This window comes from Pinus tabuliformis, chromosome Q (assembly GCF_031772625.1).
Source record: "Pinus tabuliformis cultivar Carrire ecotype Pingquan chromosome Q, CPIR1, whole genome shotgun sequence".
Lineage (NCBI taxonomy): Eukaryota > Viridiplantae > Streptophyta > Pinopsida > Pinales > Pinaceae > Pinus > Pinus tabuliformis.
Genome location: NC_142296.1, coordinates 87,596,461 through 87,624,262, shown reverse-complemented (window position 1 = coordinate 87,624,262; position 27,802 = coordinate 87,596,461). Strand labels below are relative to the sequence as shown.

Genomic DNA, 27,802 nt, shown 5'->3' with positions numbered 1-27,802 from the left:
TTATGATTTTAAAAAACTAAATGCCATTCATTGTTGGGTGGATTCAGTGTCCTTTATTAATGGAGTAGAGATAGCTAGAGCCTCATGAACTAACATAATATTAAGACAATTTTGCACAATATTTTTGAAAGACACCTTACCCAGATGTTCAGAGGAGGAAAGAAAGGTGTTGGCACACACCGAAAGCCCATTAACAACTTTCATACTAGCACCAGAACTATGGAAGGAGGATGTGGACGTCACACGAACAACCACCGCGACACTGAAATCATAGACATATTCGAATCATTACATATTCGAATCTTCTTAACGAATTTCCAATATTTTTCCTCTGATCCTGGCGAATTTCGTAACTATGGAATAGATAGGTTAGTGAAGCAGTATAACTATAATAGTTTTTTTCCATTTCCCCTTCAATCTGGTGATTCAAAAACCTCTAGAACATCTAAAACTTTGAAGTTTAATACCTATAATCTAAATTTACAAAAATCCCTACACAATTTTATCATAATCTTACGAAAATTTTCATAATTTTCAAAAAAAAAAAAAAAAACCAAACCAACTAACTAAACTCCTCCTCCTCCTTTCCGTAACCAAAATAATGAAACAATAAAATGGAAATTTGGAGTGCATGTTAAAACGGAATCTGCAAGGGCGTTTCTGTGTAATAGGATTTTTTTCACATCATTAACGAAATTATTCAAGCTCCATTCAATATGTCTAATTTATTTTCTTACGAGGTTAGTATTTTATCTGTGGTGCGAGGGATGAGTCAGATGCACGCTAATTTCAAATTCCTCACGGAAAGATTTGCTACAAACCATACTATTCATGATAGTTCTAGTTATATGAATATGTAGGTTTGCTACAAACCATACTATTCATGATGGTTCATATTATTCAGGATGGTTTTATGATGGTTTTAGTTATTATTGTTCGAATGGAAATTCGTTAAGAAGATTCGAATATGTAATGATTCGAATATGTCTATGATTTCAGTGTCGCGGTGGTTGTTCGTGTGACGTCCACATCCTCCTTCCATAGTTCTGGTGCTAGTATGAAAGTTGTTAATGGGCTTTCGGTGTGTGCCAACACCTTTCTTTCCTCCTCTGAACATCTGGGTAAGGTGTCTTTCAAAAATATTGTGCAAAATTGTCTTAATATTATGTTAGTTCATGAGGCTCTAGCTATCTCTACTCCATTAATAAAGGACGCTGAATCCACCCAACAATGAATGGCATTTAGTTTTTTAAAAGCATAAATAGATTTATCATTCTGAAAAAGCTTTACGGCACTCCACTTATACATATTATACAACTCAAAATTAAGATTTCAAGAAATCTATTCGGATGAACACAACTGACCCAGAAAATACCAAAAAAACAAAAAAGTTAGATTGCTGCCCTGGAAAACAGGTGCTTGCCTTACAAGGTTATTGATAGTGGCTATAGAATGCGCTGATCTGGAAAAAATAATTGTAGTAGCTCATATGCACATCTAGAGCAGTTAAAATCTAAGAAGGCAAATGAAAAGGCGGACTACACAGCTTCCTGACTGTTTATTGGCTTACATTGATCATGACAGAAGTACGTAATGAACTGTCTATGCAGTACAAATACTACTTTAATTTGAAAAAGAGGCAGTTTTATGTGAAGACAATCTCATTTCATGGTTTTTCCCTGATTATGCCTCAAGGAAACTTTAGCTTAACCGGTAGAATGAGTTGTTAGGTGCAATTTAGTACATCTCAATGAGTTTAATTTAGTGCTTATCTGCCGCATTTCAAAATACTCTGAAAATTTAAAGATAAGGGTAAACATGACAACTTTGTTGCATCTCATAGTGCAACAGACAACTGGAGTGGATGACGAAGCCCATCATGATGTGGAATATTATAGCATCGTTGATGAATAAACAAAGAAGCTTATGATAAGACCAAATAATGACCCGCGTCACGTTGGGTACTCCTGGAATACTCCACTGGTTATCTTCCGACGTTTGAGGAGTACCTGGAGAATGGTAAAATCAGTTTCGGTTCTCGCATAATGACACTGCAACCCATGCTCACGTTGGGATTTCCTCTTCCGCGTCACATATTGCAGGAAATAGCAAGGAGAAAAAACTAAAATATTCAGTACCGTAGCAAATAATCCGTCTGAATATATAAACTAGAGCTCACAAGCTCCGAAGCCGGTACGGGTCGATTTCGGGAATCGACCCGTACCGGCTTCTGAGCTTGTGATCTCTAGTTCACAAATTTTTGGTTTAGGACGCCATATTTGATGAGAGAGAAACTGTTAGAACTTGCAAAAGTGGAATTCAACATCTTTCACTCTATACAGAAGAGAGAGTTACAATCTCTCTCGAGGTGAGGGAATGTCTATTTCCTGCAGTATGTGACGCGGAAGAGGAAATCCCAACATGAGCATGGGTTGCAGTGTCATTATGCGAGAACCGAAACTGATTTTACCATTCTCCAGGTACTCCTCGAACGTCGGAAGATAACCAGTGGAAATCGACCTGGCTTCTACCATATACGAATCAAAATAATCCTCCCACTGGACAGGCACATGAACAAGCGAAACAAAATTAACTGATCATACTGGGTGAAATATTTCCCCAAGTTAAGGTTCTCACAAAGAAATATTTGTATTACGTGTATGCTTTATTATAATTGTTCATACAGATTGTCGAACATAGCTGACTGTGTCTCGGCCTTGAATCTTCTGTGCCTCTCGTGCCATTTCGTTTATGTTGTCGTAAACCGCCATGTACACTCCTCTCATATAATCTGGAAGACACTTTATTGAAGACGGGTCCCATCTGATCATTATATACACAATTTATGCAATAGTAATATTCGTTGACTCGATTAGTAGAATGCATATTCTTAATTTGAAAGGAAAGTTATTTATTTAAAATCGAGAAGGATTAGTATACTTTTTCTTAATTTGAAGGTAAAGTTATTAAAAATAGATAAGAATTATATGTATGAAATAGGCCTCTCCAGATATCACCTCTTAAATGCTGCGGTTAAGAGTTCGAGCTCCTCCATTGTTCCGAAGGTGTCGTAGATATCGTCGAGAACCGTGATCATATGACATATTTTGGCAAATCCGAGTCGGAAGGCAGAATGTTTAGGATCATTTGCAATGCAAGCTGCTAAAGTGTAGTATTCCACGTGACGATGCCGTGCGAATGTTACTTGAGGGAACCCATAATCTTTCCACCATCTACACATATAAACTTCCCATTTTTAGTTTCTTGATTTTTTTAGGACTCAAATTCAATTAATTTGGAGACGATATGCAATGACAACTCATCACCTCACCTCGAGAGAGATTGTAACTCTCTCTTCTGTATAGAGTGAAAGATGTTGAATTCCACTTTTGCAAGTTCTAACAGTTTCTCTCTCATCAAATATGGCGTCCTAAACCAAAAATTTGTGAACTAGAGCTCACAAGCTCCGAAGCCGGTACGGGTCGATTCCCGGAATCGACCCGCCGCCGGTCGGGCGGGGCGGGGCGGCGCGGGGGTGGCGCTGCGCACCCCCGCGCCGCCACGCCCCGCCCGACCGGCGGCGGGTCGATTCCGGGAATCGACCCGTACCGGCTTCGGAGCTTGTGAGCTCTAGTTTATATATTCAGACTGATTATTTGCTACGGTACTGAATATTTTAGTTTTTTCTCCTTGCTGTATTACCATCATCAAGCTTTCCTCAATATTGTATACAGTATATTAGTTATTGTTTTATTACAAATTGTCATGATTTTGTGCCTGATTGTCTCGGTTTTTGGTTGGTTTAGCAAACAACTTCTTAGTTAGGAATTCTTAAAAACATAGAATACAGAGAATCACTTGAGAAATAACATATTAAGTACAACGCTCAAGTTTTCTCGCAAGATATCGGACTTTTAATTTCCAGTTGGTGTTTGATTATTCAACTTGGTTGTCTTATACGACTCTAGAATAATGGAAAAGTAATTTGGAGCTTTAAAATATGCGAATTTCAAAGTATAAAAATGTATAATAAAAAATTATACGATATATATAATTTTTTATATTTGATATTCATAAACACTTTTATATTTGAATTTCATATTCTTTATAACACAAGAGTTGCATGGTAATGATGTCACTGCCTTTTTCTTTTTTTGTAAAGATGTATAACGATTTAAAAAAGTAAGTAATATATTTAATGTGGACCCTGTACTAACAAAAACACTATTTATAAAATTAAATCTTATTTGGAATGTATTTTCTGCATGTAGAGTATGGAAGGCACACCATTTGAAACCCTCCCCAGATGATTTGGAAGAAGTAAATAATATATTTAATGTGGACCCTGTGCTAATAAAACACTATTTATAAGGTTAAATGTTGTATGCTATATTGGATAATGATTTAATGATGTCTTAAATTAAATTTCTAAACTTATAACATGTAATTTGATCTCATAACTGTGATATTAACAAAACCAAAATTGTACATATCTTACTATTTCTGCTAATCAGTAATTTATTCTTCTAACCATTGAAAATTTTAAGGAAGTCAAAGCATAATATTGGCTATGGCTGATACAGAAATGAGTTCAAAAGGTTGAAAAAAGATCAGGTTCTCCAAATTACAACCAATTTAAAAGTGTCTGCATCTTATTGAATATTTGTTGTTGCAAGTATTATTGTGTCAAGCACACACATGCTCGTGGGAAAAGGTTCTCCATTTTTTGTATTTCATGATCCTTTTATATAGATAGGCCTTGCACAATGTATCAAACGTTGGAAAATATGATATCATTGATAGCAGAATAAAGGAGAATATTAGATGTGCTAAGAATCTCGCTATTCAATTTCACATCATGATTATAATAATAGGTTTAAACTGCTTCTAAGATTGTATTATTGATTTTTAATTTATAAAATTATTTTTTCAATTTGGTTTGGTGAAATAAAGAAACAAATAGTTCTATCTAATAGCATATTTATTACCTAATTGATTTTTCAAGTGTTAGTCTTGGAAAGGGATTTAGAGAATTAGTTATCAAATTTTGCAAATTATTTTTCCTATATCAAATAATAAAAGAAATAGCAAAACCAATCCATGGTATGACAAAGAGTGTAAAAGTGCGAGGAGAGCAATTAAGGAAGCTGTTGATGAATCTCTTAAAATGGACAAGATAAAAATATATAAAACCCTAACTAAAAGGAAAAAGAGGCAATACATTCGTCAAAGACAAGGGAATCTCTTACACCTCTCTAAGCTAGCTCCTAAGAAATTTTGGAGGCAAATTCTGACTAGGAAGACTAAAGAGGTGTCTCACCTCCATTCTTGGAATAAGAAGAAGGATTCAGGGGAAGTTGCTAGGGGGATGCATGAGAGAATTCAAATAGGAGGATTCTCATAGATATGATTGCGCTTAGTTAAAAAACAACCGTGCATATTCATTGAACCCTTATGCTTTGGAACAATACAAATATTAGGATTGGATAAGTTCTTTAGTGATGAATACGCCCTTTGGTTGGAAGTCCTCACATGTATAGTGTATTTCAAGACCATATTACACTTCATGGACTCTTAAAGACTATTGTAATATATTGTATTTTATTATATGATACTGTGAAGGATGCCTCTTAGGTCAGCAATGGTCCAAGTAGCATGTTTTTGAAAAATTAATTGTATATATTAAATTTGTTATTTATTATGTGAATGTTTGAGCAACGATATCTATATTTGGTCGAGCTCTATTATTTTGTCTGTACTCCAATTATATATAGTTAGCATTATAGTTTTGATGAAAATTTTAAGGTGACGTTAGGTTGCCTTCGCATCCCCGACTACAGGTTTCGAGGGTGGACGTCAGCTTGTATGTGTGATACAACGGACAGAGAGACAGTACGCGACAGAGAGACTCGGCAAAGTGAAAAGACGCAGACATTCTCCATTGATGGGCAGCTTGGGTTTTACCAATTCCACGCATCAAATGATGATCCACATTACCAATTCCACGCAGCGGCACCCCCAAGCTGCCCCGCCCCGCCGGACCGGCGGCGGGTCGATTCCAGTATCAACACTTTCGTTCTGAAGCTATATTTTGCAGGAAAATTTCGTAGTCACTGCCATTTTTAAAACAGCCGCAAAATTGACACCTAAAAAAATAAATCATTATTCCAGTATCAACACTTTCGTTCTGAAGCTATATTTTGCAGGAAAATTTCGTAGAAAATTTCGTAGTCACTGCCATTTTTAAAACAGCCGCAAAATTGACACCTAAAAAAAAAACATCGTTCCAGTATACACACTTTTCGTTTTGAGCACTGTTTTTGTGGTTTTTTTGGGGTTTTTGGGCCAGAGTTCCCGTTTTGAGTTTATAGTTCCCGTTTCAAAGTTTACATTGTTTGCTACTCTGGAATATCTTTTACCCTTATGTTCAGGTTTTGGAACTCCTCAATGTGCTCCATTATTGAACCCTTTTGTTTGAGACTTATCAATTGGCTAAAAAAAGTGTTGCATTTTGTATCCTCATAATGTGCTATCAATTCTTCTGTAAAAATTGCCCAAGTGATAAATTGTTTACAAGAACAAAGCCATTGATACCATACAAACTGATTTGGTTCCAAATATACAGTTGCCATACGTAACTTTTGTGCGTTTTTCACATTATTGAGATCAAAGAATTGCTCCATCTGTAATATCCATGTGGCGGGATCCTTGCCATCAAACTTCCTCATATTGATTTTTGGAATATGGTGATTCTTCGATCCAACATTAGCGTCTATGGAATCATGATTAACATTTCTTTTGTTCTCATCATGAGTTTCCTTTACTACCTTTTCACCATTAGTAAGTATTTCTTGTAGAAAATTTGTCAAATCTGTCTTCAAATCTGCCATGCCTGTCTTCAAATTTGTGTTCAAATATATCTTCAAATTGTCCATCTTAGCTTCCATGCCATTCATCTTAGCTTCCACACCATTTATCTTGGCTTCTGTTAACTTTTGTGAGCGTGACATTTGTTGCACTTGTTCTTGTAATTTTGATATATCATGTAGCATTTCTTCCTCTTCTTCATGAGTCATGCTAGAGCTTTCAAGTTCCTTACTAGGTGTTTGCATTTTCTTTCCTTGGGACATCAGTTACCGATAATAATTCTCTACTATGCCCTTTGAATTCCTTCAAAATAAATTTTCAAACCAAGCTTAAGAAAAAATTTAAAAAAATCTACACACCTTTTTTCACTTTGTAGGAGCTTGATATTGTCTCTGATGTATCTCTGTACTTTCCAATCATCTAGTTCTGAATTTGTGACCTGTAGTAGCTCTCTGTGTCCTCTTTCCAATGCCACCAGTCTAATCCAAATTGGATTCTCCAAGAAAGAGTTATGCACAATCTCCCAAGATGACCTGATTATAGACCTTTCCAGAAGAGCGAACTTGTATGAAGTGCCACGTGTACAATTTTCGATCTTTGGTTCTGTAAAATATATACAAGAAACTACAGTCCGTCCTCTTTCTGTATCTTCTTACGAAATTTCAATCTGATTCCTAGAGAGAAAGTTATGACGATTTTCCCCAGGTCACCTGTTTTGAATGTAATTCAAGAGTCTGCAAAAAGACCAACTTCCTCAGATCATATCTCCGTAAATATCACGCGAAAAGCTCTGAAATTTGGACCCAAGGTTCAACGCGATTTCTTCTAAAATGGTTTTTTTTTGTGACTTCTGAAACGTCACAGAAAAAAAGTTATATCAAAAATGCCACGATGACCTGTTTGGAGCAGCAAACCCTAGAATCCAAAGCTCTGATAACAGATGTTATGAAACCAGCTCAAGAAAAGATAGAAAAGATAGATCAACGCCTTATAATTCAGCCTCTTCAAGGGGGAAACCTACTTTACATTACATAAATGAACAATTATGGGATGATACAAATATCAAAACCTCCTTTCTATATATAGGAGTCTAAGGAGTCACAATATAATCCAGCCGACCTAACAATAATAATATAAAGCCACAAAAATAACAATATGGGGGTAATAGGGGCACAAAAATATAAATAAGGGGTATAAATATAATAGTAATGGGGTAAACACTAGTATTATAGGGACCCAACATAGGCTCTGAAGTTGATGCAGGGGAAGAGGAAGCCTCACCTATCGGCTTTCTTCTATCAACTTGACTCTTTAACTTTTGTGCTGCCAAAATATTGGATTTGACCTCCAGGGCTGCCTCTTGCATATCACCCAGAGTAGCACATCGTCTTTCTCTCAACAATAAGAAGAAATCAGAGTCAAAAGCATTGGCATATGTGAGTTTAGCAGCAGTGGGGGTAGGCTTTACCTCAGCTGGTATTTTACCGTACATTATATTAAATCTTTTATTGAAGTCAGGCAAAGACTCACCCTTTTCTCTTTTCAAGTTTCCAAACTCTATATGATAATACAGCAGGTCCTTCTTATCTCCCCATTGCTTCAAAAATGCATCATCTAATGCTTCAATATCTATTATGGATCCTTGGGGTAATTCTCTGAACCACTTCCTAGCCTCACCATCAAGGCTTTGGACAAACACTCTCATCCATACATCATTCTCACTAATAACTAAATTATCAGCATAACTGTAAAAGGCTTCAAGATGTTCTTCTGCTGTCACTCCCTCTGTTCCAGTAAACTTAGGCATATATTTTTGATATTCTCCCACAGGCATAGGATTTAGAGGTACAGGCAATACCAAAGGTCCATATCTAGTAGCAACAATCCTCTCAATCCTAGTAGGTGCTTTATGTCCTGCCATGTTTGGAATATGTGGAAGAACACTAGCAGATGGAGCAGTAGGAAATAATGTAATGGATGGCAGAGATATTGGGATGTTTTGGACAGTATGGGAAGCTTTCTTTGGACTGAGATTCAAAGGGGAACTAAATGGACAAGGAGCTTTATGAATCTCTGCAGGTTTTTCTTCCTTAGCAATACTAGGCTCTAAATCTTCAAACTGTGTATCCTCAACTAAAAACTTCTCAAGCAGAGACAAATAAGATTTCTTGGGCTTACCTGATCCTGATGCTCCTTTTTGTGATGTTTTCTTCGGGTTAACAATCTTCTTAGGGTCAGGTACTTGAACAGCTGGAGACTTCTGCGGATTTCTTCTAGTATGCCTCACAAACTGAGCCAAAACTTCAAAGTGGAGTCGCCAAAGGATGGCCTTCCTCCAGTGGAGTCGCCAGACAGATGTTTACAACCAAAATCTATGTTCAAGCCTTGTCTGTCATCAAAATCTTGAAGTTGTGTCGTCTCCCAGGGAAGCTGAGCTTCGATTCTCCTCTCCCCAGCAACGACGCCAATTAATGTTATCACCCCAAGAAAATCACCTAGGTTGTAAATCAGTGATGCTCACGAACATTAAAAATTCAACAGTTTTGTTGGATAAAATGATGGATAAATGGAAGATGTGCAGCACCTTTAAACCAGATAACCACTCCTACTATGATTTACCCCAGACATGGGTGAAGACCCCCCAAACTTCAAGGCTTTCAACCACCAGCTACTCACGGTTTAAGGTAAAAGTGATAATGGAGAAGACTGATTACACCAGCAGATGCACATAGCTCTATGATGGCCAGCTGCTACCATTTAGAGGATCTGCAAGACTATTATTCAATAGATAGTGAGGATGACAACTCTCTGTTATTAGAACAACAGCAACCTGCAAACAATTTTCAATGAACCACTAAACTTTAACATAGAGGTGGGATGACAGCCCCTCTGATATTAAAAATCCACAGCACATCAAATAAATGCAAGAAGGCACAGCGTAGAACGTAGAAGAAGTGAAAAGCGAGCAGGTGATAGCAAAAGAAGCTTGTATTAGTGGAAATCAAAACCAGAAGCTGCAGGTCTCATAGTATTAACAGTCTCCAGAAGTTAAAAGGCTACAATAAGCTCTCATTCATCAAACACTCATCAAAATCCCATTACATTTTTTGCTCTGAGTATCTATAGTGTTACAATACAAAACATCTCTGTCAAACCATGCGTGGAGGAGCCCCATAAATGGCCACCAACCATATTCATATTCAGAAATGGGCCTCTAATATAAATCTGTCTGAGTTTTAAATAGATTTGACTCTCTCTGGATCTTTGTGGTCCTCCTTGGGCAAGTGGAATGAGGTATGGGTGAAACCCATAACCATTAAAAGCTCTGATTGGATCTGTGGTGTCCTGCTTCCTCCTCGGCCATACTGTTAATTGAAGGCAGCTGCCTACTGCGCTGTACTGCTGCATGCTTGCTTTAATCATCTTCGCGCCACTGAGAAATACTGCCCTCCTTGTCATTTTTAAATATCAAAGGCCCACACACATATATCTTTTCTGTCGGGTCCGCCCTTTCGGGTCGCAATGCATATCTTAACCAGCCAATCCTATGTTTCATTGTATTTGAAAATACATGTAAAAATGCCCCAAAATCAATAAAAATAGTTTTGGCGGACCTCAAATATTATGCCATTCTGTTGAGTCTTGAAAATGTCATTCATTTGCATTACACTTTCACTATTATGTCCATTATATCACTTCCATTTCACCTCCATTTCACTACTATGTCACCACATTCATCCCACTTTCATTATCATTGGGCCACCTTTATGTTTTTCCAATCTTTATTATTTCTAAGCCTTTTAAGTGAATTTGTGGTTAAACATTAGAAAATAATGTGCATATGCTTATACCTAACAAATGGGTTGAGTTTGTTGACATGTGTAGGTTGAAAGGAGGCTTCTAGAAGACCCTTATGTGGCACTCTAAGGCCAAATTCGAATTTGGTTGGAAAGAATCATGGGATCATGAGGATATGTGTCACATATCCTAATTGTATTGTAACTCTAAAAAGACATGTGTCTTATCAGTTCCTATTTTGATTAGGACTCTAGAGGTAGAGGGAGAGATTCATGGACTATCATTAATGAGATGGCTCTCATCTTTTTGTATAAATAGGAGATCTCTCTCCTTCATTTGCTAGTCTTTCATTTAGTCTTTTCTTAGTCCTTTTAGCTTGTTAGTCCCATGGCTTTTGAAAGCTTTTGTACTTTGTACTTTTGAAGAAATTGAATAAAGCTTTGATGTTCTCAACATGGAAGGAGATGTGAAGTAGATGTCATGGAGCATATTAGGATGTAAGTAGAGTAGATTTCATTTTGTAAATATTGCTTTGTAGAATGTAAGATAGATTAGATTTTCATTCATGCAATTTTAATTTATGCAAGTGTGTTTAATTTTGCTTTGATTTCATAGGTGGTAGGGGGCCCCTGCCTTGTACAGATGTCTTTGTTGTATTTGCTTTATCTCTAATGGGATTTTCAGTTGTCATATTCATAAGTTGCTGCCTTTATTTTATTTTTCTAGCTTGATTTCTAAGTTTAGTTTCTCAAGTTGTATGCTAACATATTGATGGTCTCCTTATCATAAGTTGTTCATCTTTAAGAGATCAGAATACTAATAAATCACAGCTTGCTTTGAGTAGTTTTTGACTTATATCACTAACTCTTTCTTCACTTGTTACACATTACAATGTATGTTGGAAGCAGAATGTTGGAGAAAGGCAAAGTGGTGTTATAATTTGTCATCTTAGAGCTTGATTACTTTTTAGACTTATATCTAACTACTTCTTAATCGTGTTTCACATAGTACTATATGTTGGAAGCAGAGTGTTAGGAAGAGATGAACATTATAATTGGTCTTTAAAGTGGTTTTTCTTACCTTTTTATTGCAGCAGCATGAGTAGTGACTAGTGCCATTAGAAAGTGGTTTTTATGCTTTGCTTTCAGTTTCATTTCAAGTTATTTCTTTCAAGCTCTTTCTTTGCAAGTTTAGAAGGTAGTTAGAAACCACCAGTTACACACACTCACTCATTTAGAAACCACCATACACACACAAATCACTCATTTGTTTATAAAACCATTACTATAAACAAAATAAACTATAAAACAACGAAGTAAGAAAAAGGTTAACTAAACACATATAGTGCACCACACTTCATCAGTTTACGATACCCGGATTGATAATTTATGTAGAGCAATTTAAGACGTTAAATTGACTAGACACATTCTGCTATGGAAACATATCGGGTCCGACCCATCGGGTTGGAGGCATGCATATGATTAAAGCCCCACCCCCTTCCATTGTCGATAGCGAAATCACCCCGGACCCGGTAATTCATCAAAAATAACTTATAGCACCATCGGGTCCGGTCTTATCGCATCACAAACATAAGCATTGAAAAGGCTTTTCCCCCTTTGAAAGTGCCGATGCGATATCAACGATCACTGCGGACCCGAAATAACATAAAATGCAGCGTTGTATGGTCGTGGGGTCCGGCCCATCGGATCAGAGACTCCTTTGTCGCTGCCACTTCCCGCCTCCTCCGATTGCGATATGCCGATGCGATCTGGACCGTTGATCGGCCAGATCCAATGGCTGAGATCAATGCGGATCCTTAAACCTGTAACTTTGATTTTTACATGTTTTGGAGTGTTTTTGCCTCCCAATAGTGTAATTCTGCCCCTCCAAGGGATTTCCCTTTACAACCATTTCGATCGGTGGAGGCCTTAAGAGGATTTGAACAACAAACATGGATCTCGGGCATGATTATCAGTATATTTGCAGCCTTTGAGAGTGTTTGAATCCATTTTTGATTCTTTTGTTCGGCAAAGCTAACAGGTACATCCACATTGGAGTACTCAGTTGTGCCATGCGCTCGAATGTTATAATTTGACCGCAAAGGAGGTTGGAAAGATCCCAAAAATATCAACATCCATGAGTCTGAAGGACAACGCAAAGGCGAGGGACCTCAGGTGGAGATACCCAATCTATCAGAGCCTTTAAAGACTAATAAAGTAAATATTGGATTAGATGCGCAACTAAAGTTTGTGAAGATCAACGACTATTTGGATGAAGATACCGTTGATAAAGTTGCGAATTTGTTGCGTGAATATCAGGATTTGTTTCCCACCAAGTTATCAGATCTGAAAGGGATAGTAGGGGATCTGGGCATCACGAAGATTAATTTAAAACCATATGCGAAGCCAGTAAAGCATCGCCTCTACCGATTAAATCCCAAATATAAAGAAAAGGTACACAAGGTATTGGATAAGATGCTGGAAACTAGGATCATTGAATCTGTGGAGGAGTCTGACCGGGTGAGTCCCATGGTGGTTCAAGAAAAGAAGCAACAAGATGAAATTTGGATATGTGTAGACTTGAGGAAGCTGAATTACACATGCATTCATGATCCATTCCCTACGCCATTTATAGACGAAGTACTACAGAATGTTGGAGGGCAGGAAGCCTACTCGTTCATAGATGGATTCTCAGGGTACCATTAGATCAAGATCGAGCCGAAGGATCAGAGCAAGACTACTTTCACAACTGAGTGGGGCTGCTTTCAATACACAGTGATGCATTTTGGACTAAAAAATGTGCCTACAATCTTTTCACGAGTGGTAGTTGGGGCTTTTAAGGAATTTATCCACAAAATTTTCGAGGTCTACTTTGATGAATGAACCGTGTTTGGGTTGGTCAAGCGCCATGTTGATATTTTGCACCTCATGTTGGATACCTATCGAAGGCATCAAATAACCCTTAACTTGAAAAAGTGCATATTCTGTGTACCGTATGGGATACTATTGGGTCATGTGGTTTGCAAGAAGGGATTGATGGTAGACCCTACCAAGATTATAGTCATTGTCAATTTGGAGACCCTGAAGAATGTTATGCAGCTATGTGCAACGTTGGGCCATACTAGATATTACAGGAGTTCATCAAGGCATATGCGCACATAACTGCGTCGATGGAAAGAATGTTGAAAAAGGATGCAACATTTTGTTGGGACGAGGATTGTTAGAAAATTTTGGATGTTTTAAAGGAGAAAATGGTCACCGCGCTAATTTTAGCATTCTCGGATTGGAAGAAGGAGTTTCATGTTCATGTAGATGCGTCCTATATTGTGCTATGTGTGGTACTAACCCAACCAGGCGAAGGAGATATTGACCACCCTATAGCATTCGCGAGTAGGAAGTTGTCGAAGGAAGAAAAGAACTACTTGACCACGAAGCACGAAGGACTAGCAATTGTCTATGCACTGCAGACATTTTGACACCATCAGTTAGGAGCGCACTTCAAGATGTATACAGACCATTCTGCTCTCAAATACTTGGTTAACAAGCCTGTGTTGGGGTGGAAGATTTGTAGGTGGTTGTTGTTATTCCAGGAATATGATTTTGAGGTAATTATGAAGCCAGGATGCTTGAATGATGGTCCTGATCACCTCTCGTGGATTGAGACTGGTGATGAGCCTAAAAGTTTGGAGGAAGGGTTGTCTGATGCGCAACTCTCCGCTGTTCACGTCGCAAACGATCACTTCACAGATATAATTCAATTTTTCTCTACATGCTTGGCCCTAGAAGGATATTCGACACAACAAAAGAAAGAATTGGTGGTCGGATAGGCTGACTTCTCTGTGACCACTAGACATTTGTACAAGCTCTGATGAAATATTGTGCAGATATGTACCAGAGTATGAATAATCAAGCATTCTAAAAGAAGCACATGGAGGAGTAGTGGTGTTATATACCTAGGGGGGATAATATGGGGTACAAAGGGAGGTACCCAAGGGAACAATGTAGCAATGGGATGGGCCATAGTAATAAATAAGGTAGTTAAATTGTATCATGTAAGGGAACACAAGTAGTTAGTAATAATGTAATGGGCCCATGGTATTAGATAGATGGTATTGAGGGAACCATGGTAATGCCCCATGTTATTGTATGTATGAGGCCTATATAAAGGCTAGAGACTCCCCATTGAGAGATGTCAAGGAATATTGTATGATAGGCATATGGCTTGTGGAGTGTTCTCCTTCCTTAAGGAGTGAATTTATGGTATTGCCCTACCTTAAGGGTTTGATCAATAAAGAAGCATTTCTATCTATATTCAGATCTTATTTATGGGTATATTTGCATCTTATGTTTTTGGATTAGATCTATAGCAAGTGGTATCACTTGTTATAGATCTAACCCAGAAATATATGATACTATAAATAAACCCAAGAATAACAAGATCTAAATATAGAATAGAAATTGATTCACTTTATTGATTCAAACCCTTAAGGTAGGGCAACACCATACATTTACTCCTTAATGAAGGAGAACACTCCACAAGCCATAAGCATGTTCATACAATATTCCTTGGCACCTCTCAATGTGGAGTCTCTAGCCTCTATATAGGCCTCATACATACAATACCATGGGTCATTACCATGGTTCCCTCAATACCATCTATTTAATACCATGGGGCCATTACATTATTACTAACTACTTGTGGTACCTTACATGATACTGGTTAACCACCTTATTTATTACTATGGCCCATCACATTATCACATTATTCCCTTGGGTACCTCCCTTTGTACCCCATATTATCCCCCCTAGGTATATAACAAGCGGGAGGTCATATGTAGGTAGAGCGATTGCGCAAAAGATATTGCGCATAGGGATTTGGTGGCCGACGATACATAAGGACTAGGAGATGTATTGTAGGGTGTACGATGTTTTTCAGAGGATGAGGTGATCATCGTGAAGGGATGAGTTGCCACCAAAATCCGCAAATAACGTTGCAGGTGTTTGATAAGTGGGCGATAGACTTTGTGGGTCCAATTTAGCCACCCAGGAAAAAGATGGGGGCTAGATACATTATCACTGCAACTGAATACTTGAACAGGTGGGTGAAGTCACATCCAGTGAAAGGCTATAGCATAGCTACAACCATGAAGTTTATCTTTGAATGCATATTGTCTTGATTCAGCTGCCCTAAAATTTTAATGAGTGATAGGGGCACACACTTTTTAAATGAAACCATTGTTGCGATGCTTCAGAAATTCCAGGTATCAAAAGAGTATGCCCTATCACCCTCAAGCTAATGGCACGGTGGAAGCCTTCAAAAAATTTTGGAGAGCACCTTGATAAAGATTTTCAACGCGGAACAGAATGACTGGGATGTGGCATACTAGCGGTGATTTGGGCGTACAAGATCACTTGTAAAAAGTTGACAGGCCAAACCCTGTTCAGATTAGTATATGGGCAGGATGTTGTAATGCCCATGGAATACATTGTGCCAAGTTTTCTGATTGCGGCATTGACCGATATGGTCGATCGAAATACCATGGAGGAGCGTCTTGCGTAGCTGGTAGAACTAGAGGAAGACAGTTTCCTGCAAGATTTCATCATCAAGTGCAGAAGGACAATCAAAAGGCATGGCATGATCGCTGCATAAAATAATGCACCTTCAAGAATGAAGATTTGGTATTGATATATGACAATAAGTTTACAAATTTCCTTGAGAATTTCAAATTCATTAGCTAGGACCCTATGTTGTTAAGGAAATTATAGATGGTGGCACAGTTCAGCTAGCGAAGCTGAATGGTGAATTATTTCCAGGACAAGTCAATGGCAGTTGATTGAAGATTTACAAGGGTGATCCCATCCGTGCGCAATGACTATATGATTGCGGGATAGTCTTAGTACTCTAGGAAGTTGTAAGGAAGTACAAGACTCTAAAATACACTGCTCAAAAGTTGGAAAACTGAAGTAAGGGGGCTGCACAACGGGTTGAGGCGTTGAGGAGAGCTTCACCGAAGAGGCTGTGCCACAAGAATGGGTGCCACACGGCCTAGCTAACAAATGACTGTTGGAAGCGCTGTAGATGATTGGATAGCAAAATTTTCGTTGAAAGGAGTATGGAAGACGCATTTTTGGAGCACATATTTGGCAATCTGTCGCCAAAGATGCATTAATGATCGGAAATTGGAGGGAACATTTGGATTTGAATTTAAAATAATTTATAAATATGGGATGCTGCCCCGCATTTGAACACTTTTCTTCCTGAGAATTTGTATTGAGATTTTTCACCTTGTTGTGTGCCAAGTGCAAAACTGTATGTCTGGGCCAGATTGGGAAGAGCTCTTTCGATGACCAAGGTTGGTTTACGTACCTGACTTTCTCCATGAGCATTTTCTGGATAGAATGATTGCAAATCCCCTTGAGATGGAAGCAATGCCATCTATCCCTACATGATTTCCAACTACGGCACCTAGGTCTCCTAGAGCTAAGCCTTATGTATCTCAACCTTCTCTGTCCAAGGCGATAGATAAGAAGTAGAAGAAACCTCAACAAGTCCTGGTGAGGCAGTCACCATAGAAAAACCCCATAGAAGTCCTCTAGAAGGGGAAGATGGATCTGTCACAACAACCGACAGAACCGATGGATTTGGATGAAGAAGAACTGCGCAGAGGCATCGAGGAGATTGATGTTGAGGAGGGTGAGCCAATGACTCGGCTACAACAGTATATTCCGCTGCAAGGAGGCAATTCTTTCTGCACGAACACAACCATGGACTAAAGAGGCCAACCAGTTGAATCTGTGTACAAAGTAAGATCAAAGGGATGCAATAGACTCAGAGGACCATGGGCCTTGTAGTTGAAGGTCCAAATACCGAAAATTTGGTCGAAGAAGTGCAACAGGATGCTACACAAGGAACCACCGACCTGTAGGTTTTGAAGTTGGAGTTCTGCGAACTGCAGGCCAAGATCGAAGCACCAACAGTGACTTGAGGATGAGTCACGAAATTGTGTTGGGGGCCTGTTGAGATAGGGTCGCTTGGGGTAAAGTTTTGTAATAAATTTTAGTATACTTATAAAGTCTCCGTGTTTTAAGGAAGTGGAGCACAAAGGTCATAGGAGTTAAAAGGGGATTTATTCCCTTAATTTTTTGGAAGATAGAGAGTTTTGTGACCAGCCCATGGCCCGCAGACCATGGTATTGTAAAAGAAAAATCTATATATAGAAGAGTCATATCGAGTCTAGGAGGTAAAAAAATAATAGAAGATCATTGTATGGGAAAGTAAGTTAAGGCAAGAAAGTCAGTTTCCTGTACTTAGGTGAAGGGGAAGGCTCTTGTAGCAGAGTGCATGAAGACCTCGGTAAGTCCACAGGCTGAGTGCCCGAGCCCCTGCTACCGAGTGCACAGGGAAGAATAGTCCGTAAACAAACAATTATATCAATAAAAGACTATTTTGAAGATGTACTTGTGTATCTGTGCATCTATATTTACTAATGAAATTTTTGTGTATTCGCTCTGATATTCTTAATTTATATGTAGTAATGTTTGATTAATGTGTGAAAGTAGCAGATATTCATTTTTACTTATTGTTATGAATGATTAAAGCATTTCGCGAATGTTAAGATTCAATTTTAGTGAGTTACTGCAATTATTTATCTTTTAAGGGTTAGGGTTTGCGAATACTGAAAGAAGCCCTAGAAGTCTCAGGAACCCATCACACTAACCTCTGGATGCAGAAACCTGGTTCTGTCATCCCCCAATATTTATTTGGGTGAGACTGTAGCCTACGCTACGTGGGTTGTTGTCGAAAGGGCCAACAATTAGTGTTTTTTTGTTGGTGCAACTAACTTTGAACCTGGGTCAGGACCCATCAAGCCAACAACTATTGAAAACTTGGAGTGCTTTTGCATAAAGAATTAGTAGTTGGAAGGATACTCCAACATTCAAACAAATGTGGAATGCATGTAGTCAAGAAGAAGCCCATATATCATTAGCAAACAACAAAAAGGAGGATGATGAAGAAAAGATCTCTAATTCCTATTATGCTCATCACAAGAAGAAGGGAACCTTCAAGAAGTTCAAAGGACTATATCCAAGGTTGAATGTTATAACTGTCATAAGATGGGTCACTATAAAAGTCATTATCTTGAAGATCAAAGGAATAACAAGAGAGAAAGAGAACACACGAATTTTGTTGATGAAGCTCCACCTAAGAGAAACAAGACTAAAGAATTTAAAATCAAATATATATTTGGCAAAGAATCTTAGGGAATATTATCCCTCACATATCCTTCTATCTTAAGTTTTGCATTGTTTCCCTTTATGTTTTGATTTCTAGAATTTGTAGGTCTAACATGTCGTGTTAGAACATTTTTGAACTATTTTGATAAGTTGTAAGTATCCCACAAGATTCGATTAAGAGGGAGCCTTCACCATTTTACTAAATATGAGTATCTTGTTCCTTGTTTCCTCTTTTATGTTTGGCTTCCCTCTCATATCAAGATTTGTTTGTATTATATGCTAATAACCTTTCTTTGTGTTTTCCTTAGTAGGAAAGATTGAAAAATACACAAAGGTTATGGAGGAGACTTCAAAGGATTAAATTGAAGCATGGAAGAAGTTTTGTTGCAAAGGACGCCCTTCAATAGTTGATGTCCTACGAGGTTTGTTAAATAAAAATTCAAGGTATGTCTTAAACTACAAGTTTGGCTAGAAAAGGTATGATCATTCTCTTTTGAAATTTGCTTTAAATTAATAACATTGTTATGTCTAGGATTTTGAATCTTAAAGATTCTTGTTAGGGTGATTAATCATTAGATTAAATCTACCGTTGTTATACTATATTTTGATCATTCTCGTGAAACCCTAACCTTTTGGTACTTAGGGTGTGTTAACAATAATTTTGAAACCGTAGTCCTCTTAGGGTTATTGATAAAATATAGAACCTACGATGAAAAATCTATTATTTTGATGTTTAGGGCTTTGATATTGTTTTAGAAAAAATTCCTAGTATGTTAGGGTTTGTTGTTAATATCTAGGTCATATAATGAAACTCTAGATATTTAGGGTTTAGTGAATTAGGGTTTATGAACAAAACCCTTGTAATAACTAAAGTAAGATCCTAGGAATAAAACCCTAGGTGTATATTCTTTTGTATAATTGAAACCCTAGTATGATTAAATTTTTTGTAATTGTGATGTATTGATGTTTGTGTCTTGGGATTACCTATTAGGTATATATATTGATATGATATGCTAGTACATGATAATAGAACCCTAGATATACATATGAAAGTATGTTATCTTGACAGTTGATGAAATATGAGGCATATAAAAAAACCCTAGTAGAGATTAATATTATAGGGCATGGTGATACTACTTTCGATTAGTGATATGATTTAGCTTTGATAATAAAATCTAGGGTTTACAACAAACCATAGTAGATTTTGACATGCTATTTTAAAAACATATTGTTGAAACCTTAAATTTATAGTACTATGATTAGATTTTAATTGAATTGCTAATATCTAAAACTTTATGTCTCGAAGATGGAGTCTAGGGTTTATGACAAAACCATAGTAAAAAGCTGAAGTGTAGATGTGTCTCTTGCTTATTATGAACCTAAATAGGTTTATGTATTTGATGTATAAAGTTTAAATGTTTTGATGCTTCCATTGTAATGACATAATAAACATATTATAGTTATCTTAATGCTTTTGTATATTTGTATTTGGTTGTGCTTTTTGTTGAATATTTGCAGGTACATAATATTCAAGATATACATAAGTTGGAGATGAGAATGATGAGAATGATGAAGGAAGATATAAGAATGAATATGATTAATATGACCTTGATGCCATAAGAAATAAATGAAGCCTTGGAAGAATGAATTTTCTCCGATGTTATGAAGTTGTTGATCTCCTCAAGTTAAGAGGGAGCTTGGATAGAAGAAAGGGTATATCTCTCTAGTTGAGAGGGAGGGCATATTATGAAAATAATAATGAATACCTTTAAGTAAGAATGAAAATAAATAAATGAAATTAATACAGATGAATGTTCATGATTCATGAAGTTATAAAAAAAAGATTTGAGAAGTACTGAGACTGTATTTGGTGTTGCTGAAGAAATGGAAAATCAAAAACTTCCGATAATATTGAAGATGATATAAGAAACATCATAATGATTAAGGACCCTGAAGGTTTGTGTTTACTTGTATATATATTTGAAAGTTAATTAATGTTTGGGGTTGTGATTGTGTAGTATCTCTCCATAAAATATTGGACATTTGAAGCATGCTTGGATTGGTGGATATATTTCATTTAGTTGATTAGGATAGATGAAGCATCTTATGGAAAGATGCTTGGGCAGACATCTAGCTGACCTATTTGTTTATGTCTAGATCCCGAAGTAGGGAGGGTGGTTTTATTCATGGAGATCCGACCATGGACATGCACCTATACCCATGGGTTTGTGGTAGAGTTTAAAAACCTAATGCTACCTATAGTGGCTAAATCTTGTGTCCACCTTAGTCCCACCCAATTAGAGCACCCTGGTTAGGTATATAATCTATAGCATTGTGTGTGTTGTGACTCTTCATAGAGCATATCATTTTGAGATCTTCCATGTACCTATGTATATATGTAATTATGAATACCTCCCTAGTTAAGAGGAAGTGTTGAAGAATGTAACTAATGTTGGTCATCATAATTGTATTTGAGTCATGACGTAATGTATTTGTCAAAAGAAACAAAAATGAATTTTATTATTAAAGAAATTGACTTATTAAAGCATGGGTTTCATGCTTGGGTCAATTTTTTTTAGGTCAAATTCTCTATTGTAGGATTCTAGGGTTTATGTCAAGTGCCCTTGTCCATGTCATAATGTAAAAGACCTGGGCTTCATTTGTCAAGAAAGAAATTTATTTTAATGTAAAATAGGTCAATTGGGCCTCCTCCACCAAATAATATTCAAACTGGACAAGTTATCCTAATTGAGGGGAAAAATATCATATATAAATGCAACAACTCAACCTCATTTTGAGCCCTTACTTACCAATTTCGATCTGTAGTTGCTCAGGGTAGTAAAAAGTGTGAAATTCAAGGAAGATAGTGGAAAGGGATAACAAAGGATAAGGAGGTCGTTATCAAGCACAAGAAGTCAAAATTATCTCTCTCTCTCTCTATAACACACATGTGAAGCTGCTAAGCTACTGGAAGGGCTTAAGTTGTAGTAATATAGCTAGGGGCCAAAATTATGGGTTGTTGCTGGGCAGAAGTTGTTGGAAGGCTAACTTGGTGGAGGAGGAAGGTCTTTTGCTCTAGGGTCTTGGTCAATCTCAACTTGAATTTTCTAGTGGAAGAGTTTGATTGGTATTTTCCCCTATAGAGGGGTTTTAGCCCTGGTAGAGTGCCTACATCTGGTGTCTTGATCTTCATGTTTTTCTTTTGATAATTTCTTGATGAAATAAAGATAAAATAAGAACTTAAGGAAGTTAATAATAACACAAATATATCACAAGCAATTATCAACATAAGAAAATATTTCAGCCTTTCTGATTTTCTAACAAAAGGGTCTAAGAACAATCTCTTGGAGTTTGTTAGTTTCACTTGTGACTAAGAAGAGAAACTTATGCCTAGCCTCAAGGATTTCTACACACCCCTTTATCCATGTAAAGAGTTTGCAACCATTATCTTAGAGGTCAACCAAGAGTTAGAATAGTGGGTAGCATAAATGGAGAAGAAGAGGAAAAACTTAGATAAAGTCATTAAAGGGAAAGAATAGTCCAAAACTCCCCACAACAATTTCCATTCATTATATTCAATTGAAATAAATTGGAATTTAGCAAGCATATGCCACATTAGAGTGGCATATGCTTGCTCCATAATGAGATTATGGAGTTGGCTAAAATTGTTGGAGTATCTTATATTTTGGAGTTGGGTACAATTAGCTTTCAAAATATATAATTTTTATTTATGGAAAATTTGTATAGCTATGAAAAATAAATCTAAAAATGTGATGTTGCTTTTTGTCTACATTATATTGTAGATATTTGCATTAAGATGTAATTTTAGTACCTAAAGGTCAAAATTTATTTTAACAATTTGCTTAGTTGTGATAAGAATAATTTCCTATGCACCACCACATTTTGGATCCTTTTAATACTAATTTTATATTTAAAAAAAAAAAAATATATATATATATATATATATATATATTAGTGAAGCTTCTAAATTGTGATGTCAAGAACTAATATTAGCTTTGAGGGTCCTACCATAGTGGAGGGAGGTTTCCTCCAAGATTAAACAACTCCAATAATTTATTCTTGAAACCAAGAGGACCTCATTAAGGTATTCATGCACTCAAATATTTTAATTATTTTTTTCCCGTGGAAAAAGTCGTAATTTTATTCATAGGACAAAATTACATTTTGTAGATGCTAAAAACATATGTAGATGTATTATTCCTATTTTCACAGAACCCAAAAAAATAAAAAATGAAAATGCTATTCTTTTCTCCCCTTCTTTTTCTCCACCTTTCGCCATCCTCCAGTATTGGGGAAGCAGTTACAATGGATAGCTGATTTTCGGTTATAAGTGTGGGAGAGTCCTTGTCCAACTCAAATCCTTATGATCCATGTGTTTTCTTGTTGCCAGATATTTCCTTTCTTGTTGGCTGAGAAGCTTGTCGCTGCAGGGGGTTGTTGGGGGTTTCCTCTTTCTTTAGTGTGTTGTTCTGGACTTTTTGTTCATCCATTTCTGCTTTATATTCTGTAGTCTCTGTTGTGTCTTCTTCTTCATCCAATGGATCTGTATCTTGCCATCCTTTAGACTTCCTCTATTGCTTCTTGTTCCATTCTGAGATGTTCCTTGCCTGTGGACAAGCGCTGAGGAGGTGTCCTGTTTGTAGACATCCACGACATTGAAACACTATATTTTCATAACCAAGGTTTGTATCCACTGTGTATTATTGAAATTCAGTGTTATGCTATCTGGCAGACCCTGACTGAGATCTACTTCAACACAAATTATGGAAAAGTAAAATATTCCTCTTGTGAGTTTGTCTCCATCAATCTTTAAAAAATTTCCCAAAGTATTTCCTATGGTGATTAAAACCTTGGGGTGCCAGAAATGTAATGGAAGGTTATGCAACCTAACCCAAACTGGCATCCTTGATACCACCATTGTGTTGGCATCGAAATCTGGGAACCAGGGGGTCATGAAGAGCCCTGCGCTGCCCAGAACCATGGTCCCTTGCTGAGGATGTGTTCCTTTTCCTATTCTGTATTAAATCTTACTATAAAGAACCCCTTAGGGAATAAATATATATCACAGTTTGGTGTCCATAAAGTGTGGATCCAGTGGTGTAGATCAAAAGATTTGGGCTAGAACCCATTAAATCTACAGATAATTGAGTGGGTATAAAGATTTGAATACAAAGCATTTACCTCAAGCATTTCAATGGTGAGAGAAGGATTCTTAGATTTTTGTTTTACAATGTAGGGTCTGGGTAGTTCCAGCATTGTTTCTGTTTTGGGCTACACTTTTCCCTTGCCTTTGACTGCGTCCTTGAAGGAGCTTCTATTCTTGGAGTTGGTTCTAGAGCATCCACCCTTCAGATGAAGATTAATGATGATGGCTGAGTTTGTAGTTATGTTGTAATCCTGTAGAGAGTAATTGTCCTGTAAACTGTGTCCCCTGTGGATCATATTTTGCCCATGTACAGGTATACCAAGGAGATTCTGAATTTTATATCTTAAGTCCTGGATCCTACAACCTTTCCAAAGTCTCAAGCAATAATGTCTAACTTCCGGTGATTTGATGAAGAACTGAATGAGGTCCCTCTTAGTATGGTATGGATCTGTATGAGGATGACCCCGATCTGTTGTTCGGGTCCCCCTGTTTCGAAACACTAGAACCTCGTCATTTTGCTTGTCTATCAGAACTCCTTCTGTGTTTTGGGCCTGTAATTCAGGGCAGGGAGGTGTTTTTGCGATTGCATGCCCCCAGATCTAAGCCTTTAGTAGGCTTCTCGGTCTTCTAGGTACCAGATCTACTAGATCGTTAACGGATCTGAGAATGTTGCTACCATTCTTGGCATGAGTGATTGCCCCTCATCCATTCAATGACCATGCAGATATTGCGTTGCCTAGCTCTGGATTATAAAATAGGTTTATGGAAGGCATGATGTCCCTTATCTCAGAAACTATAGCGTGTAGACTGCTAGATTCCATAGTGGAAGCGTAAAAACTCCCTTGGTCGTGGGCCTGAGCAGATACAGAAAATATGTCTGTAGCAACCCTCACCGTCTCCTTCGTGTACGCTCTAGCTCCATGTCTTTTACTTGTCAATCCGTTCAGGCTGCCTTCTCTGCAGCCTATCGCCACAACCCATACGATAGCGTGGTTCATCTAATATGGGGTATTAAGTTGGATCCCCCTGATTTTGCTCAGATCCAACGTCCTGGGGTCGTTCCTCTTATAGCCCTTAATGATTTCATCGATCTTCACTACAGTGACATCGATGGGGTATTCCTCAGAGGCATACAGATTGTATGCATCTCCCAATCCGGATCTAGGCTTGGCCTTGAGCGGGTGCGTGGTATTTTTTCATAGGAGCCCACAGTAAGGAAAGGCAAAAATCATTCCAGAACTAATTGCAAGACAAGTTTTAGGAGAGGAGGAGGGCCTCCAAGGCATAGCTTGTGGCTTTGATGTCGCGTCATTACAATCGAACGCTGTGGTGGCTGGGCTTGCTGATTTTGTTTCCATGGTCCTTGAAAGAACTCCCAAACCCTCGTCAAAATCTTTTTAATTATTATTTATTCATGCAATTAAATTTACTGTTTGGTTAAATTTAATCCAGGTTTGCCTAATTGGTCTCATGAATATGTTTAGGACAACTAATATCAATTAACATGTTGAAGTGGAATCACTATCGAAAGCAAATAGCTAAAAATGGTAATATTAAATTTAACGTTCAAGGTAAGTTACTTTCAATTTGATACCTTTTTGCTTTTGCATAATTCACTGCACTACTTATTGTATTTGTAGTCATATGAGTGGGTAGATATTGTTGGAATAAAGAATTACTGAGAGGGGGGTGAATCAGTAATAGTGAAGTTATTTCAAATTTTAAGTATAAATCTTCAACTCTTTTCACTACATCCAATTACTTGTGAGAGATTTCATACACAATACAAATGATCAACAAGATAAGGAATTCACATGTACATACAATCCATCACATGAGAAAAATACACATATTGACACATGTATTTTTACATGGAAACCCAAAGGGAAAATCCCACCAATCTGTTTTTTTTTTATGATGTAAATTAATAACCTACTTAATTACATCAATTTTTTTATAATCACCCACTCACAGGAGGCACTGAACCCCTTAAGATAGCAAGCCACTACTTTCCAAGAGGCACCAACCCCTTATGAATGCAGGCCACCACCTATTCTAGCCACTGTTCTACCTTTCATATAAATTTTAAATTGAAAATAGGGGCAAATACATATATAGAGAAATAAAAATCTGATCCACTATAGGTCTCCTTTAAACTATTATCCTTGCTACTCCCTCAACTCTAATCATATCCCTCAACAACAGTCTATCTTAGGTTAAAATCTTGGCCATTCACACCACTTTCACATACTCCACTCCACACTCTTCAACTTGCACATCAATACTGTATTCCCCATCTTTTCTCTTTTGTGATCACTGGTTTTGTTCCCCTTTCACATAGCAAACGATGTACTCTCTGTCAACCATCATTTCACCATTTACACTTCTCGAGTGTACTTCTGCACTTGGCACTCCTTCTTGTTGTTGCATTTGATACATAGACACTGCAACCTCATTAACCATTGAGAATGGCCTCTGTTCTCTCACCCATTATTACTGCATTAAACATGAGGATGAACACCTGAGTTTTCCCATGCTAAGACATAAATCCTTAGTCAACTTGCAGACTCCAACAAGGCTCTTGTTCTTTCTGTGAATAAATATTCTATGCCTAAGGGTCTTATCTTCATTCAATTCGATGAGGCATGCATGGGAGATCAGAGGTAGCTTACTTCAACTCAAGACATACCCAACAATATTCTTTGATAATCATGGTCCTCATCGTCCTTGAATCAATGATCTTGAAAGTCACTATTTAATCCAGTGACCAACTCTCCTAAATGAATTTACTCTTAGCTAGCAACTCATTTATCCTTCATACACCTATGTGTTGCAATATTAGAGCCCATTATTTTGTAACTTTTATTATTGTGACATTACCAAATTGCGAGATTCTGATTGACCTTCAGTCCCTTTTGCTTCGCCCCTTATTGTTTTACACCATACGATTGGGTGCTATAATCAACAACTTCATACACCTCTATATTGCAGTTTCAGAGCTCCACATATCATAAATTTATTAAGGTGATGTTAGGAAATCTAAGGATTCCAATTGGCCTTTAGCCCCTTTTGCTTCGCCCCTTATTTTTTTACACAGTAGGACCGGGTGTTGTCACCAAATACATAACATTTGGTGCTAAGCCCTTCAAGATTCTTCCAGGGGCCTATCTCCTTGTGTACTTTCTCTTCACCCCTTATTTTTTTACACAATAGGATTGGGTGCTATGGCCAACATCATAACACTTGGTGCTAAGCCCTTTAGGATTCTTTTAGGGGCCTATTTCCTTGTGTACATTCTCTTCACCCTTGGTTCTTTGGGCTTCCACGACCAACCGTCAACAATCATTAGAAGCCCCTGGTATAGGAACTTTCTCAAAATTCAATTATAGAGGAGTTACGAAATCTTGACCTTCGATATTTTGACCTCTGAGATGACATCATGCTCTTATCATCAACCCCACTTGGTGTCTCCATAGTGGTGATACATGTCACAAGGATTTGCCCCATTAGGCACTCAATAATGTTGAATTTGACTGCAACGTGTCCTCCTTACAACCATGTCATGCTGATGTCATCTTCCACTGTCATCTCTCGAGGGCCAATCAATTACTGCCATGCGTCTTATCTGAGGAGAGAAAAAGGGTCCTTGGTTCTTGGTTTTGAAAATGAATTCCTTTGAAATCCCTTCTCCCTGTAACCCTCGGTGACAACTAAATGACAGCAAAATCGGAAGCTC

At 37.5% G+C, this 27,802-nt stretch overlaps 1 protein-coding gene across 1 annotated transcript in view; it reads right to left on the bottom strand.

The window, feature by feature from the left end:
• Positions 1–2,351: 2,351 nt before the first annotated feature.
• The window catches only part of LOC149218379 (pinene synthase, chloroplastic-like), an 85,095-nt gene continuing 59,644 nt past the window's right edge, over positions 2,352–27,802 (bottom strand). The window contains exons 3-6 of the mRNA XM_089386546.1: positions 3,327–3,430; positions 3,018–3,233; positions 2,685–2,823; positions 2,352–2,558 (exon numbers count right to left, since the gene is read on the bottom strand). Coding sequence (XP_089242672.1) covers positions 2,352–2,558; positions 2,685–2,823; positions 3,018–3,233; positions 3,327–3,430 — 666 coding nt within the window. The remainder of the gene's footprint in view (positions 2,559–2,684; positions 2,824–3,017; positions 3,234–3,326; positions 3,431–27,802) is intronic.